The 12358-nt window shown below is 42.7% G+C and overlaps 1 protein-coding gene across 1 annotated transcript; it reads left to right on the top strand.

The window, feature by feature from the left end:
• Nucleotides 1-6235: 6235 nt before the first annotated feature.
• Nucleotides 6236-10418, top strand: LOC127756791 (isoflavone reductase homolog). Its single transcript, XM_052282164.1, has 3 exons — nucleotides 6236-6461; nucleotides 7011-7214; nucleotides 10255-10418. Exons 1-3 carry the CDS (start codon nucleotides 6251-6253, stop codon nucleotides 10416-10418), a joined length of 579 nt encoding a protein of 192 aa, XP_052138124.1. The 5' UTR covers nucleotides 6236-6250.
• Nucleotides 10419-12358: the final 1940 nt, after the last annotated feature.

Here is a 12358-nt window from a genome sequence, read left to right as displayed (position 1 = left end):
GAACTATTCACTTTGACAATTACCGTTTGATTGTCACAGTTCATAAGTATAGCCGGCACCGGTTTTTCAACAATAGGCAGATCCATTAATAGATCACGCAGCCATTCTGCCTCAACAGTAGCAGTATCCAGTGCTGTCAGCTCTGCTTCCATAGTTGACCTCGTCAAAATGGTTTGTTTGCAAGACCTCCATGAAACAGCACCACCACCCAGTGTGAAGATATATCCACTAGTGGCTTTGATCTCATCCACATCGGAGATCCAGTTAGAATCACTATAACCCTCCAGTACCGCAGGATACCCAGTATAGTGAAGCCCCAATTCCACAGTACCTTTCAGATAGCGCATTACTCGCTCAAGCGCACGCCAGTGATCATTTCCTGGATTAGAGGTAAATCGGCTCAACTTGCTCACAGCAAAGGAGATATCAGGCCTAGTTGCACTAGCCAGGTACATCAACGAGCCAATGATTTGGGAGTATTCCAGTTGATTCCTAGCAATTCTCTTGTTCTTGCGAAGCAACAAGCTAGGATCATAAGGTGTTGGAGAAGGCTTACTATCAATGTAGCCAAAGCGATTCAAAATCTTCTCCACATAATGAGACTGCAAGAGTGTAATCCCATTCTCACCTCTAATTAACTTAATGTTTAAGATAACATCAGCTACTCCCAAATCCTTCATATCAAAATTTTGAGACAAGAATAATTTAACCTCATTTATCACTTCAAGGTTTGTCCCAAATATCAGTATGTCGTCAACATACAAGCACAAAATAACTCCCTCACCCCCACCATGGCGATAGTACACACATTTATCTGCCTCATTGACTGCAAAGCCTGCAGATGTCAATGTTTTGTCAAATTTCTCGTGCCATTGCTTAGGAGCTTGTTTCAGACCATACAAAGACTTCAACAATTTGCACACTTTGCCTTCTTGACCTTCAACTACAAACCCATCAGGTTGATCCATATAGATCTCCTCATCCAGCTCTCCATTAAGAAAAGCTGTCTTAACGTCCATTTGATGAACGAGAAGACCATGTGAGGCTGCTAGGGAAAGTAGCACACGAATTGTGGTCAATCTAGCAACAGGTGAGTAAGTGTCAAAGAAATCTTCGCCTTCTTTCTGAGTATAGCCCTTAGCAACAAGCCGAGCCTTGTACTTTTCAATAGTACCGTCAGGCCTAAGCTTCTTCTTGAACACCCACTTGCACCCCACAGGTTTACACCCATAGGGTCGCTCTGTCACCTCCCAAGTCCCGTTAGCGATAATGGAATCCATTTCACTACGGACAGCCTCCTTCCAGTAGTCTGCATCAGGAGATGCATATGCTTCTGAAATTGACTTAGGAGTGTCATCCATGAGGTACACAGTGAAATCATCACCAAAAGAGTTAGCCGTCCTTTGTCTCTTACTCCTTCGAGGAGCTTCACTGACATCCTCCTCAGAGACATGTTCATGTGTATGTTCAGTTTGTTCTGGTGGTGTGATTGAACTGGGAATTATTTCAGAGGGTTGGTTCGAACCACTATGTGTATCCTTCATTGGGAAAAAGCTCTCAAAGAAGGTAGCATCACGAGATTCCATAATTGTACCAACATGCATGTCCGGTACCTCGGATTTAACTATTAAAAATCTATAGGCAATGCTATGATGAGCATATCCCAGAAAGACACAGTCCACAGTCTTGGGTCCAAGTTTGCGCTTTTTCGTTATTGGTACATTGACTTTCGCCAAGCACCCCCATGTGCGCAAATAAGAAAGTGATGGTTTTCTCCCAATCCATATCTCATATGGTGTTTTGTCCTTATTTCTGTTAGGAACTCTGTTTAACACATGATTTGAGGTCAACAATGCCTCCCCCCACCATGCCTTAGGCAGTCCCGTGGTGTCCAACATGGCATTCACCAAGTCAGTCAGTGTGCGGTTTTTCCTTTCAGCAATCCCATTAGACTCGGGAGAATAGGGAGGCGTCCTCTCATGTATGATGCCATGTTCCTCACAGAATAAGTCAAACTCGTTCGAGAAAAACTCTCCACCACGATCAGACCTAAGCCTTTTTATCTTTCTGTCAAGTTGATTTTCAACTTCTGCCTTATAAATTTTAAAATAGTCTAGAGCCTCGTCTTTCGTTTTCAACAAATACACATAGCAAAATTTAGTAGCATCATCAATCAACGTCATGAAATATCGTTTTCCACCCTTCGTCAACACCCCATTCATTTCACAAAGATTTGAATGTAGGAGTTCTAGTAGTGCCAAGTTTCTCTCCTCGACAGCATTGTGAGGCTTGCGAGGTTGCTTCGATTGCACACAACTATGGCACTTAGAACCTTTGACAATGGAAAACTTAGGAATTAAACACATGCTGGAAAGCCGAGACATCAAGCCAAAATTAATATGACATAAACGTGAGTGCCAAACATTAGCCTCATCATCCACACTGCCACAAATATGGTTCACAGACTTATTGCAGAAATCAGAAAGGGAAAAGCGGAACAGGCCTCCGCACTCATAACCTTTACCAATAAAATATCCATGTTTAGACACGACTACTTTATTAGACTCAAAAACCAACTTAAATCCGTCTCTAGTCAGACGGGAGCCACTAACAAGATTCCTGTCGATAGAAGGGACATGCTGCACGTTCTTCAGCTGCACGATCTTTCCCGAAGTAAACTTCAGATCTACCGTGCCAACACCATGAAGAGAAGCATGTGACCCATTCCCCATTAGGACGGTGGAACCCCGTGTGACCTGATAAGAAGAAAACAATGAGATGTCAGCACAAACATGTACATTGGCCCCAGTGTCAACCCACCAATTAGTAGACTGATTAACTGAAAAAACAGTAGGTAGATTACCATACCCGCTTCCATCTCTAGTGTTGCCAATAGTCACATTAGCAGACTTAGAAGTCTGCCCTGCAGGTGCCTTCATCCCCTTGCGCTGTGGACACTTCCTAGCCAGATGACCAACTTGGCCACACACAAAGCAAGTCCTCTCATCCTGATTAGGATTGTTGTTGTTCTTCTTCTGCTTCTTGAAGTTGGTGGTCTGCTGAGCTTTGTATTTTCCCTTGCTCTTGTTCTGGGCCTTGTGCACAACATTGGCACTGGACTGCCCACCATCGCCCTTAGACGCGGCATCCTTTTCCCGAGCTTTCTCCTCAACATCAAGAGACGCTATCAACCCCTCAACGGAGTATTCCTGTCTCTTGTGTTTGAGTGCAGTACCGAAACTTCTCCAAGATGGAGGTAATTTCGCAATAATGCACCCGGCCACAAATTTGTCGGGTAAGACACACTTAAGGAGTTCGAGTTCCTTAGCCATGGTTTGTATCTCATGAGCCTGTTCGACTACAGAACGGTTGTCAGCCATCTTGTAGTCATGAAACTGCTCCATGATATACAGATCATTGCTAGCATCAGTAGCACCGAATTTAGTATTCAGTGCATCCCACAACTCCTTAGCGTCGGTCATATGCATATACACCTCGACCAGACGATCGCCAAGAACGCTAAGAATGCATCCCACAAAGAGAGTAGTGGCTTCCTCGAATTGCTTCTGCTGTTCAGCAGTAAGAACTCCTTCAGGTTTGCCAGTACTCACCCAGAAGCATTTCATAGCTGTCAGCCACAGAGTGACCCTGATCTGCCATCTCTTAAAATGCACACCGGTAAATTTATCCGGCCTCAGTGCATCGGCAAAACCAGCCATAGTAAAATCACAGTGCCTATAAAAAGGTTTTTGGATTGTTGAGATTATAGGCATATAATGATTTAATCTATTCCATAAATAAATCATGACATTACAGATGAAAACTAGCATGAACGCATCATTAGATCTACACATGTAAGCTACATAGTATAACATGAATAGATCAAATATGCGCAACATATTGAACACGTACCGAGGTGACAGAAAGACCGGCTGCTTGGTCGAAACTTTTCACAGGCGTCTACGAAGGCACGAAACACGCGAGCGAAGAGGAAGGCGAGCCGTCGCGAACGAACAGGGAGCAGTCGCGCGAAGCGCTTCCCAAAAACCTTATTGCCACCTTCTCCCGGTGCATGACGTCGAAGGCAGAGGTTCCGGAGACCTGCTCTCCCAATCGCCGGTGCACGCCGGTGAGCGAGATGGAGTAGTCTACGAGCGACGGTGCAGTACAGAGTAGGAGGCAAACCCTAGATTGATTTCGCGTGTGTTCCGTGAAGACGGCAGGTCGATTTATATAGAGAAGGGTCGCTCGATCAGGGCGCCCGCACGATCTCTACTGCGCGTAACCGAACCGGATAAGTCGCGCGTAACTTATCCGGACTCCACGCTGTTTGCACGCACCGAATTTGAACGTTTCCGAAACAAAAACGAATCCGAATTTGTAGCAAAACAAAACTGCAAAAGGAGGCGACCATTCGACGCGTACGTCGTGCACGCGCGCCTGCCCTGCCCTGCCCAGGCGAGGCGAGGCGAGGCGAGGCGAGCGCGTGTGTTTCCCCTCTTCTCTCCACCACACATGCTTCAAGTGGCTAGGAGGGCATCCTCCCTTTTAAGGAGGTCCCCCTCTCCTAGAATAAGCAAGGTGGTACTAAACTCCACATGCATGCCATCCCATGAGGTGGGCTTTTGTGATTTTCCAAAGAATTAATCTTCAAGTGGGCTAAGGCCCATTCATTAATTCCAACAATTGTAAGCGCTGACACAAACCAGTATCAATAAAACTATGAGTGCTACCTGAATCCACAAGAATAATGATGACTTGATTTTGAACCAAAGCACACAACTGAACAGTATTAGAAGGACAAGTCCCAGCTAAAGCATGCAATGATACATTCACCTCAGTGCCAGACATATCCAGGGTCATGACAGCATCCAACAGGGCATCAGACAATACCTCAGACTCCTCCTGTAACTGAATAGCTTTTAACTGGACATTGTCAGTCTTAGCACAAGTATGACCAGGAACATATTTCTCTCCACATTTAAAACAAAGTCCCTGAGCTCGCGATACTCCTTGAGGAGCCTTCCAAAGTTCCCCAGGGGCCAACTTAGGCTTATCAAAACTCTTGACAGCAGAATGCTCTTTCTTAGAGGCCCTCTCTTCACACCAGCCCCATTCTGAGCAGATTCATGTGCAAGAGCCACTAAATAAGCTTGAGTTACTGTAGTAGGCTGTTGTGCCTGCACAGCCGACCTCAGTTCATCCTTTAGACCCAACAGAGAGTGACGAATAAAAAATGTGATATAGAGCAAAGGATCATAAAGCCTCAACTGATTAAACTTAGAGCGGTATTCAGTCACCGAACCAGTTTGTGTCAACAGCAACAACTCATCCATCTTCACACTTTGCAAATTAACTTCAAACTCACTCATAACTGCAGCCATAAACATTGGCCAATCATGCCACCCTACTTCCAATTTCCATGCCTGGTACCAGTTAGCAGCATCTCCCAACAAATTGAGAAAATGGACATTAAGCCACGTTCAAAACTGGGCTTCGCCGGAATGCCATCCCGAAAACGGGATTCGCTAAAATGCCAGGATGAAGCGCGCCGCACTCGCCACTTTGCTATTTTCCTCCTTTTGCTCATTTTCGAAATGAATTTCCCTTCTATGCGAGTTGACCTGACGGAATTGCCCCTTCGTTCGGGTAGAAAGGGGATCGAGATTTTCTGATATGCTATATCAATAAATATGAATGACATGAGTAAAAGGTTTTATCTTCTGTATAGTACAACTGACGGACACAAAAACAAGTTATTTAATTGAGCGATACCCAATGTTCTTCATTGATAGTATTATACAACCAGCAGAAATGATTATGGGTTAATTTATCATTTATATTTTTTTCCCGTCTAGATCCATATGTGGTCATCCATTGCATTGGCATTGCTTGTATTCCATGGAAATCAACAAACTAAATTACGTTTTTTATAATAATGTCCCTCCATGTTTCTATTACCGTTAATTAGGGTGATAGTAGAAATAGATCTGAACACATCGATCAAATTAGATAATGGATCATATTGATTTCTACTTTTATAGTATAGAGCACCATAGTGGACTCAATTACATTTTCAATGAGCAGTACAATAAGATTATTTTTTACCTAAATAACTAGTCCGTTTGTTTTTTCTTAATGTTTAAACTAAAAAAGGTCAGACATTAAAGGATGAGGATAATATCAGATTGCCATATATTTACTGTGAATATTTCTCTGCGAGCAGCATTTCCTGCCGTCAGAATTCGGCATGGATCCAACGAGGATGGGGAATGCTCTTGAACCTTGGAGGGTTACATTTGATGAGAAGATGGAGAGAGCGATTGAGAATGCAAACATCCCTCGCACATATGTTTCTGCAAATTGCTTTGCAGCTTACTTCAGTCCTAACCTCTGTCAGATGAAAACTCTCCTCCCTCCCAAAGAGAGAGTTGGTGTGTATGGGGATGGTAACGTGAAAGGTAAAAAAGTTAATTACTTAGCTATAAACTGTTGCTTCATTGCTTTAATTTTTTTTTACATAATGGAAATGTGTTACCATTGCTTTAATTTTTAGGAGATGGTTTGTCTTTTTCTCATGGAAAGTTAGATTTGTACTTTTTCTTCTCTTTTTAGAAAGTTGAGATTTATCTTTGGATCCAAGCGTACGTCCATCTTTTTTTTTCTCATTGTCAGTGGTCCCATTCGATCCAGATCCTGTGCTGCAAATGACCTGTTTTCAATTCTTCATTATTGGTATTTCCTTTTCTTTTTCAGCCATTTTTAGTTGCACGTTTTGTTGCCACTTCGTAAAGTTCATTTCATCTACCGACTTTTCATTTAAAAATATTATTTATTGATATTTTAATGTACAAAATAATAATACATTAATCACCTTCCTTTTCACTACTCATTATTTGATGAAACCACAAGAACTAATTTAGGGCCATTGAAAACCATTCTTTAGTAATATTACACTCAGTTTAGAATTTCAACTATACTAACCAATTAAGCTGCAATGTTATATGCAGTGCTTTTTGTGGATGAAGATGATGTGGGAACATATACAATCAAATCAATCGATGATCCTCGCACCTTGAACAAGACAATATACATAAGACCACAAGATAACTGCCTCACTCAGAACGAGCTGATCGCAATGTGGGGAAAACTCTCTGGAAAAAGTCTTACCAAATTCCACATACACGGTAATGAATTTTTGGCTTCAATGAAAGGTAAAAATAAACTGCTTATCGATGTATATATTTATTTAATCATGAACACCAAGACTTAATTTAAGTACTCTTGAGGGTTGGAGTAATACATCTACAACTTCAGCACCACACCAATCATATTGTTTTCGGTTGATTACCAAATTGATAATGTACACTTTTGGGTATGTTCCTTTTTTAATATCATTACTCAAGGGGTTAAATTTCAAACAATTACTGACCTAACTTATTGTCACGCCCTAAAAATCGCCTAAATTAATAATCCACATTTTAAATCATTTCTAGAAATTATTTTAAAAGCCTTCAAGTTAAACTCTAATAATCTAGGGAAAATTTCAACATAAAATTGAGCTAGATAAAATTTTATTAAATACTTTGCTTGTTCCTCTATTTTCTAGATTTTTCTGGGAATTATTTGAGCAAGAGAAGTATTTTTAATAAATGAAACATCATTTCACAAATTATTTTAATTGGAAAAGTTTTTAAAACCCTTCCCTAAGCCGATGGGCCGTTTCTGGCCCAACATCTCTCTCCCCGCGCGAGGCCAAGCCGGCCCGAGCCGGCCCAAGCCGCCGCCGGCCCGCTCCCCCTCTCAGGCCACCGACATGTGGGGCCCACATGTCGGATCCTCCTCCTACCTCCAGCCGGCCGGCTGTGCCCGAGCCGCCACCATCCCCGCCGAATTTGCCCAAACTGGTCATCCCCGAGTCCGATTGGTTAAGGGGTTTTTATCCCATTGTTGTCCTCTATCTTTTCCCCCAAAAATCGGAGCTAATTGCTTTGTATTTTATCCGAATCAAACTCGTTTTCGAGTTTATCTCTCCAAACTAACCCTAGTTTTTCCTGGCTTGATTTCTCTCGGTTGGAGTTCGATCTCTCCAATCTAAGTCTATAAATAGCATCCCCTAGTAGTCCTCTTCCGTTTTCCCGAACTCCCGAGTTCCCTCGTCGCTCGTAGCGCCGCTGCCGCTTTGCCCTAGCCGCCGCCGCCGCCGGCGACCGTCCAGCCGCGCCGCGCCGCCGCGGTAGCCGTCGCCGTTGCCGTCCGTCGCCGCCGTCGGGTGCGCACGGAGGAGGGGAAGCTCGGCCGCCCCCTCGCCGCCGTCGCCGGACGCCGGAGCGCCGTCGCCGCCGCCGACCCGAACCGCGCCGCCATAGAACCTCGCCGCCGGCCGCCGTTCTTCATCGTTCGTCGCGTTTTCTTGCATCGGTGAGTTCGCGTTGTCGTCCTCTACGTGTAGATGGCCTTAGTTAGCCCGGCCGACCTCTCTAGCGCCGGTGGAGCCGTTGCTTGCGTCATGCCGGCGATGATGACGTCATCATGACGTCATAATTCCTTTTCTTTTTAGTTTTCTTTTTCAGATGCAAATCGATTAAACTTCGGAAATTCATAACTAAATCATCGTAGCTCGGATTCTAGTGGTTCAAGTTGCTAAATTTTTCTAAAACCAAGATCTACATGTTAAAAATATCCACATGTACTGTTTATGCTTGTTTTTGTACTGTTTTGTTGATTTTGTCTATTTACTTTAGTTTCCGACGTTCCGGAGGATGGCGTTTTCGTTGAGGAAGGTTCAGAAGTGTTTGTAGAAGCTCAAGGCAAGTCACACAGATCCCAAAGAACCCGTTGAGCATGTTGAACCCGTTTAAAGCTAATGTTTTATTTCAACTTATGCATTATTTTAGAATGTCATCGGATGGTGAGCCTTTCCCAATTAATTAATGGCCGAAGATGACTTTATTTTCCTATGGGTTATAACTTGTTTAGCTTGGACCTTATATATTGGATTGGTTCAGCTAGATGCTATATGTATAATTGCTTAGCCATGCTTAGAAACATTAGCTCATTAATGGGATGAATTATATTACATTATTAATTATGGTTATATTTCATGGTAGCTCACGATGGTTAATCGTGTTATGTTAATTAATTGAATTAAAACCCGATTAAAGGTGGGTTGTGAGCATATGGTTTTGATGGTTGTGCTCATGACAATTAAGGACCGGTTCGCGAGCTACTGTTGTGAAACATTTACCGTGCCAACCACAAGCCAGCGTGGGCAACAGTTTTATCTTTTGTATAGCATGATTCATTATGGTGTGCCAGACTATGAAGCGGCGAGAAGTCCGTGGGGGTCGCTGGGGAGTCCATTGCCTCTGGTTTTGAGGGGGAGATTATAATCCAGGAACGGTGCACTGTGGTGAGTTGTGTTGTGCGAGGGGTATTGTCACAGTTACTTTCCAAGGTACTGTGATGGTACTGAGGCGCATGGTGACATGTTGTGGAGCTGTGTCTTGTGGGTACAGTGGTACACCTCTGATCAGAGTAAAACTATTCGAATAGCCGTGCCCGCGGTTATGGGTGAGTTTAACAATGTTTTTCGTGATTAGTCTCACACTATTCATTAATGATGATTAATTTGACTCCTGGTTTGGAATGGTATATTCCTGGTATGGAGGTTTGATTTGTACAACCGGGGTTGGTTGTTCAGATGAAGTTGGGCCTATGCAACACGGGTGTGTTTTGTAGTGTTTATTTAATACTGCTTAATTATTCAACTGTTTTACTATTCTCTAAAATATTTATTAAATGCTGTTTATGCAAATGAGCTTTACTATACCATCCTTTATTATCCTGTGCACTTGCATATTTGCTGTGTAGCTTGTTGAGTATGTCATATGCTCATTCTTGCAATATTCATTCATCAGAGGAGGAGTACTTCAGTGAAGGTGATGATCGGGAGGACTAGGCTTGGTCCGGGTTAAGTTGCTTGTGGAGTGGAGTCGCCATCGCTGTTCCGTATTTTATTTTATTTCCGCTGCGTAGAATTTTATTCTTTGAGATGAACTATCTACCTCTGTAATAATTTATTATTTTACGAATATGAATTAGTTGTTTAAGAGTACTCTATTATCAATTTGTTATTGTGTGCCTCGGCTGATTCCTGGACGAGGGTTTAACAGACATGTAAGCGTTTGGAATTTTGGATAGAAATTCTGGGCGTGACACTTATCATTGAGATCCAGTTTTTTATGCAAGCAGATACGGATTTTGCTCATCAAGTGGGAGTAACACATTTCTACCACATTTTCTACGATGGTTGCTTAACAAACTTCGACATTGGTGACAATGGAGCCGAAGCAACTCTACTCTACCCAGATGTTCAGTACACCCGCATTAATGAATTCCTAAAACGCTATCTGTAACGGAGTATACGAAAATATTATAAATATTTATGTTGGTTTATGGTTTGGCAGCTTGCTTCGTTAAGTCAAATTCTCTCTAGATATGAGAATTCAATAACACAATGCTTGTTTGAATATATGGTATTTGTACTGTTCACAACCCAGCTCGAATATACTCTGTTTTACTAATTACTATCAAGTTGATTGGGTACGTGGAAAGTTCAAATGAGTTAATAATCATGTTCATGTTCAGACTTTTTTGCGACTCATATTTCTGTGATACGCAACTTCTACATTGCTGGGGGGGGGGGGGGGGGGGGTACCAAAGATACTATATGTGAATCGTGCGGACCGTGAAAATGGCGTGAAATATTCACTCGAGTATATCTGTACAGTTTGTTTAATTTTGAAATGTGTTTTTCGTGTGTTATGAATGTTGGTATTTCTTACGACCACAGATAAATCCGCAAGCGCACGGAATACCGCTGTAGCACTTCACCTTCGGGTGACCCCAAAAGGATATCGAACTCAGAGAACGTGTGTAATCTACCTAAGGCTAAGACTATCCAAAGACAACAACTGATGATAGGCAGGCTAGAGTAGAGAGGACTTTCTATGTGCTTTAATTATCTACGCTAAGCAAAGGTAATTTTCTATCTGTTGCTTCGGGCACTGACCCCTGCTAGTCTGCCAGCGTGATTCTGGCTATCGCTTTATGATGTATCCGAACGTGGAGGATTACTAGGACGGGACTCAGGGCAATCACCACCTGCCATCTACCTCTGACAAATCCATGGGATACACAACAAATAAAGGTAATCTCTAACCTAGACACCACGTCTAAGTTATTAATTACTACTCTAATACTTGCGCAGGAACTTCCTTCTCTATCCGGAGTCCTAGTACTAGAGCACTTAGTATGGAAACTAGATAATGAACCAGTAAAGATGGAAATATATCTTACTCAGACTAAGTAACTAAATAACATAAGAAAGGAACACGAATGGTTACTTTATAGAAGAAGTTCTCCGAACCCGGAGCAGAGTGTACCGACAGCTCTGGTACTCCTCCTGAATTCCTCGTAGGAAGCTACACTCGTCAAGGTAGAAGTCAGATGAGCGCCAAACTTCCGGACACTCCTCAAGAGCTTCCCCTCACTCTCTACCTTATTCTAATGTACAAAAGATATAATAGAACCTCTTGTAATTCAACTCAAAGTTGTGTGTTGGAAATGAGAGTGAGCTCCTCCTTTTATAGGCAGGTATGACGGTTACAGCCTATGCGAAATGACTAAACTACCCCGGAATCGCCATTAGGATGTAATCAGGGCCATCCACGCAAAATTTGGCGATCAATGGCCACCAAAAGGGTGGAGGTTCAGCCGAACCCAGGACGGCTCTGTTCGGCCCGTTTTTCGTCGTGGACACTAATTTTGAGGCCCTCAGCTCATTGGTATGATGGTTGGGCCCATTTGGAGTTGCTTAATTGACTTATGGGGACTCCAATCCATGTAAATATGTCCTGAATGATCGGAGGTGCAGTTTGTCACTTGACGGATGTGTTTTCTTCTCAAAATACCTGCATACACATTTCACCAACACTAGTGGAAATGATTAGTAATAAACCCTACCACTTAGTTGGATACCATATTTTATTTCATTATATGCAAGTATTGACGGTTTAAGGACCGTCAACAACACCCCCACACTTAACCTTTGCTCGTCCTGAGTGAAGGCTATGGACTCTACAACAGGGTTATGACTTCCTTACTAATAATCATGCAAACAAATTATTCAAAGCCATACCTGTACTTGTGGTCTTTGTAGTATCTACCATGCGATCCTGAGCAATTGAGAAATGGAACAATCTTGATTGAAGTCACCCTACCTTTTCATGAAGAACAACTTGGGGTTTTTTTATGTAACACAAAATTATAACTTTGCTTTACTCCATTGATTCTC

The sequence above is a fragment of the Oryza glaberrima genome, chromosome 12, assembly GCF_000147395.1.
Source record: "Oryza glaberrima chromosome 12, OglaRS2, whole genome shotgun sequence".
Lineage (NCBI taxonomy): Eukaryota > Viridiplantae > Streptophyta > Magnoliopsida > Poales > Poaceae > Oryza > Oryza glaberrima.
Note: the sequence above shows the minus strand (reverse complement) of the source record. Positions and strands in the feature narration are given on the sequence as shown.

What these genes read in the sequence shown, in the direction of transcription:
- LOC127756791 (XM_052282164.1), top strand. Translation starts at nt 6,251, where the DNA reads ATGGATCCAACGAGGATGGGGAATGCTCTTGAACCTTGGAGGGTTACA. An exon ending in TGGGGATGGTAACGTGAAAG is followed by an intron (nt 6,462 to 7,010) that starts GTAAAAAAGTTA and finishes TGTTATATGCAG; the next exon opens with TGCTTTTTGTGGATGAAGAT. An exon ending in ATTTTTGGCTTCAATGAAAG is followed by an intron (nt 7,215 to 10,254) that starts GTAAAAATAAAC and finishes TTATGCAAGCAG; the next exon opens with ATACGGATTTTGCTCATCAA.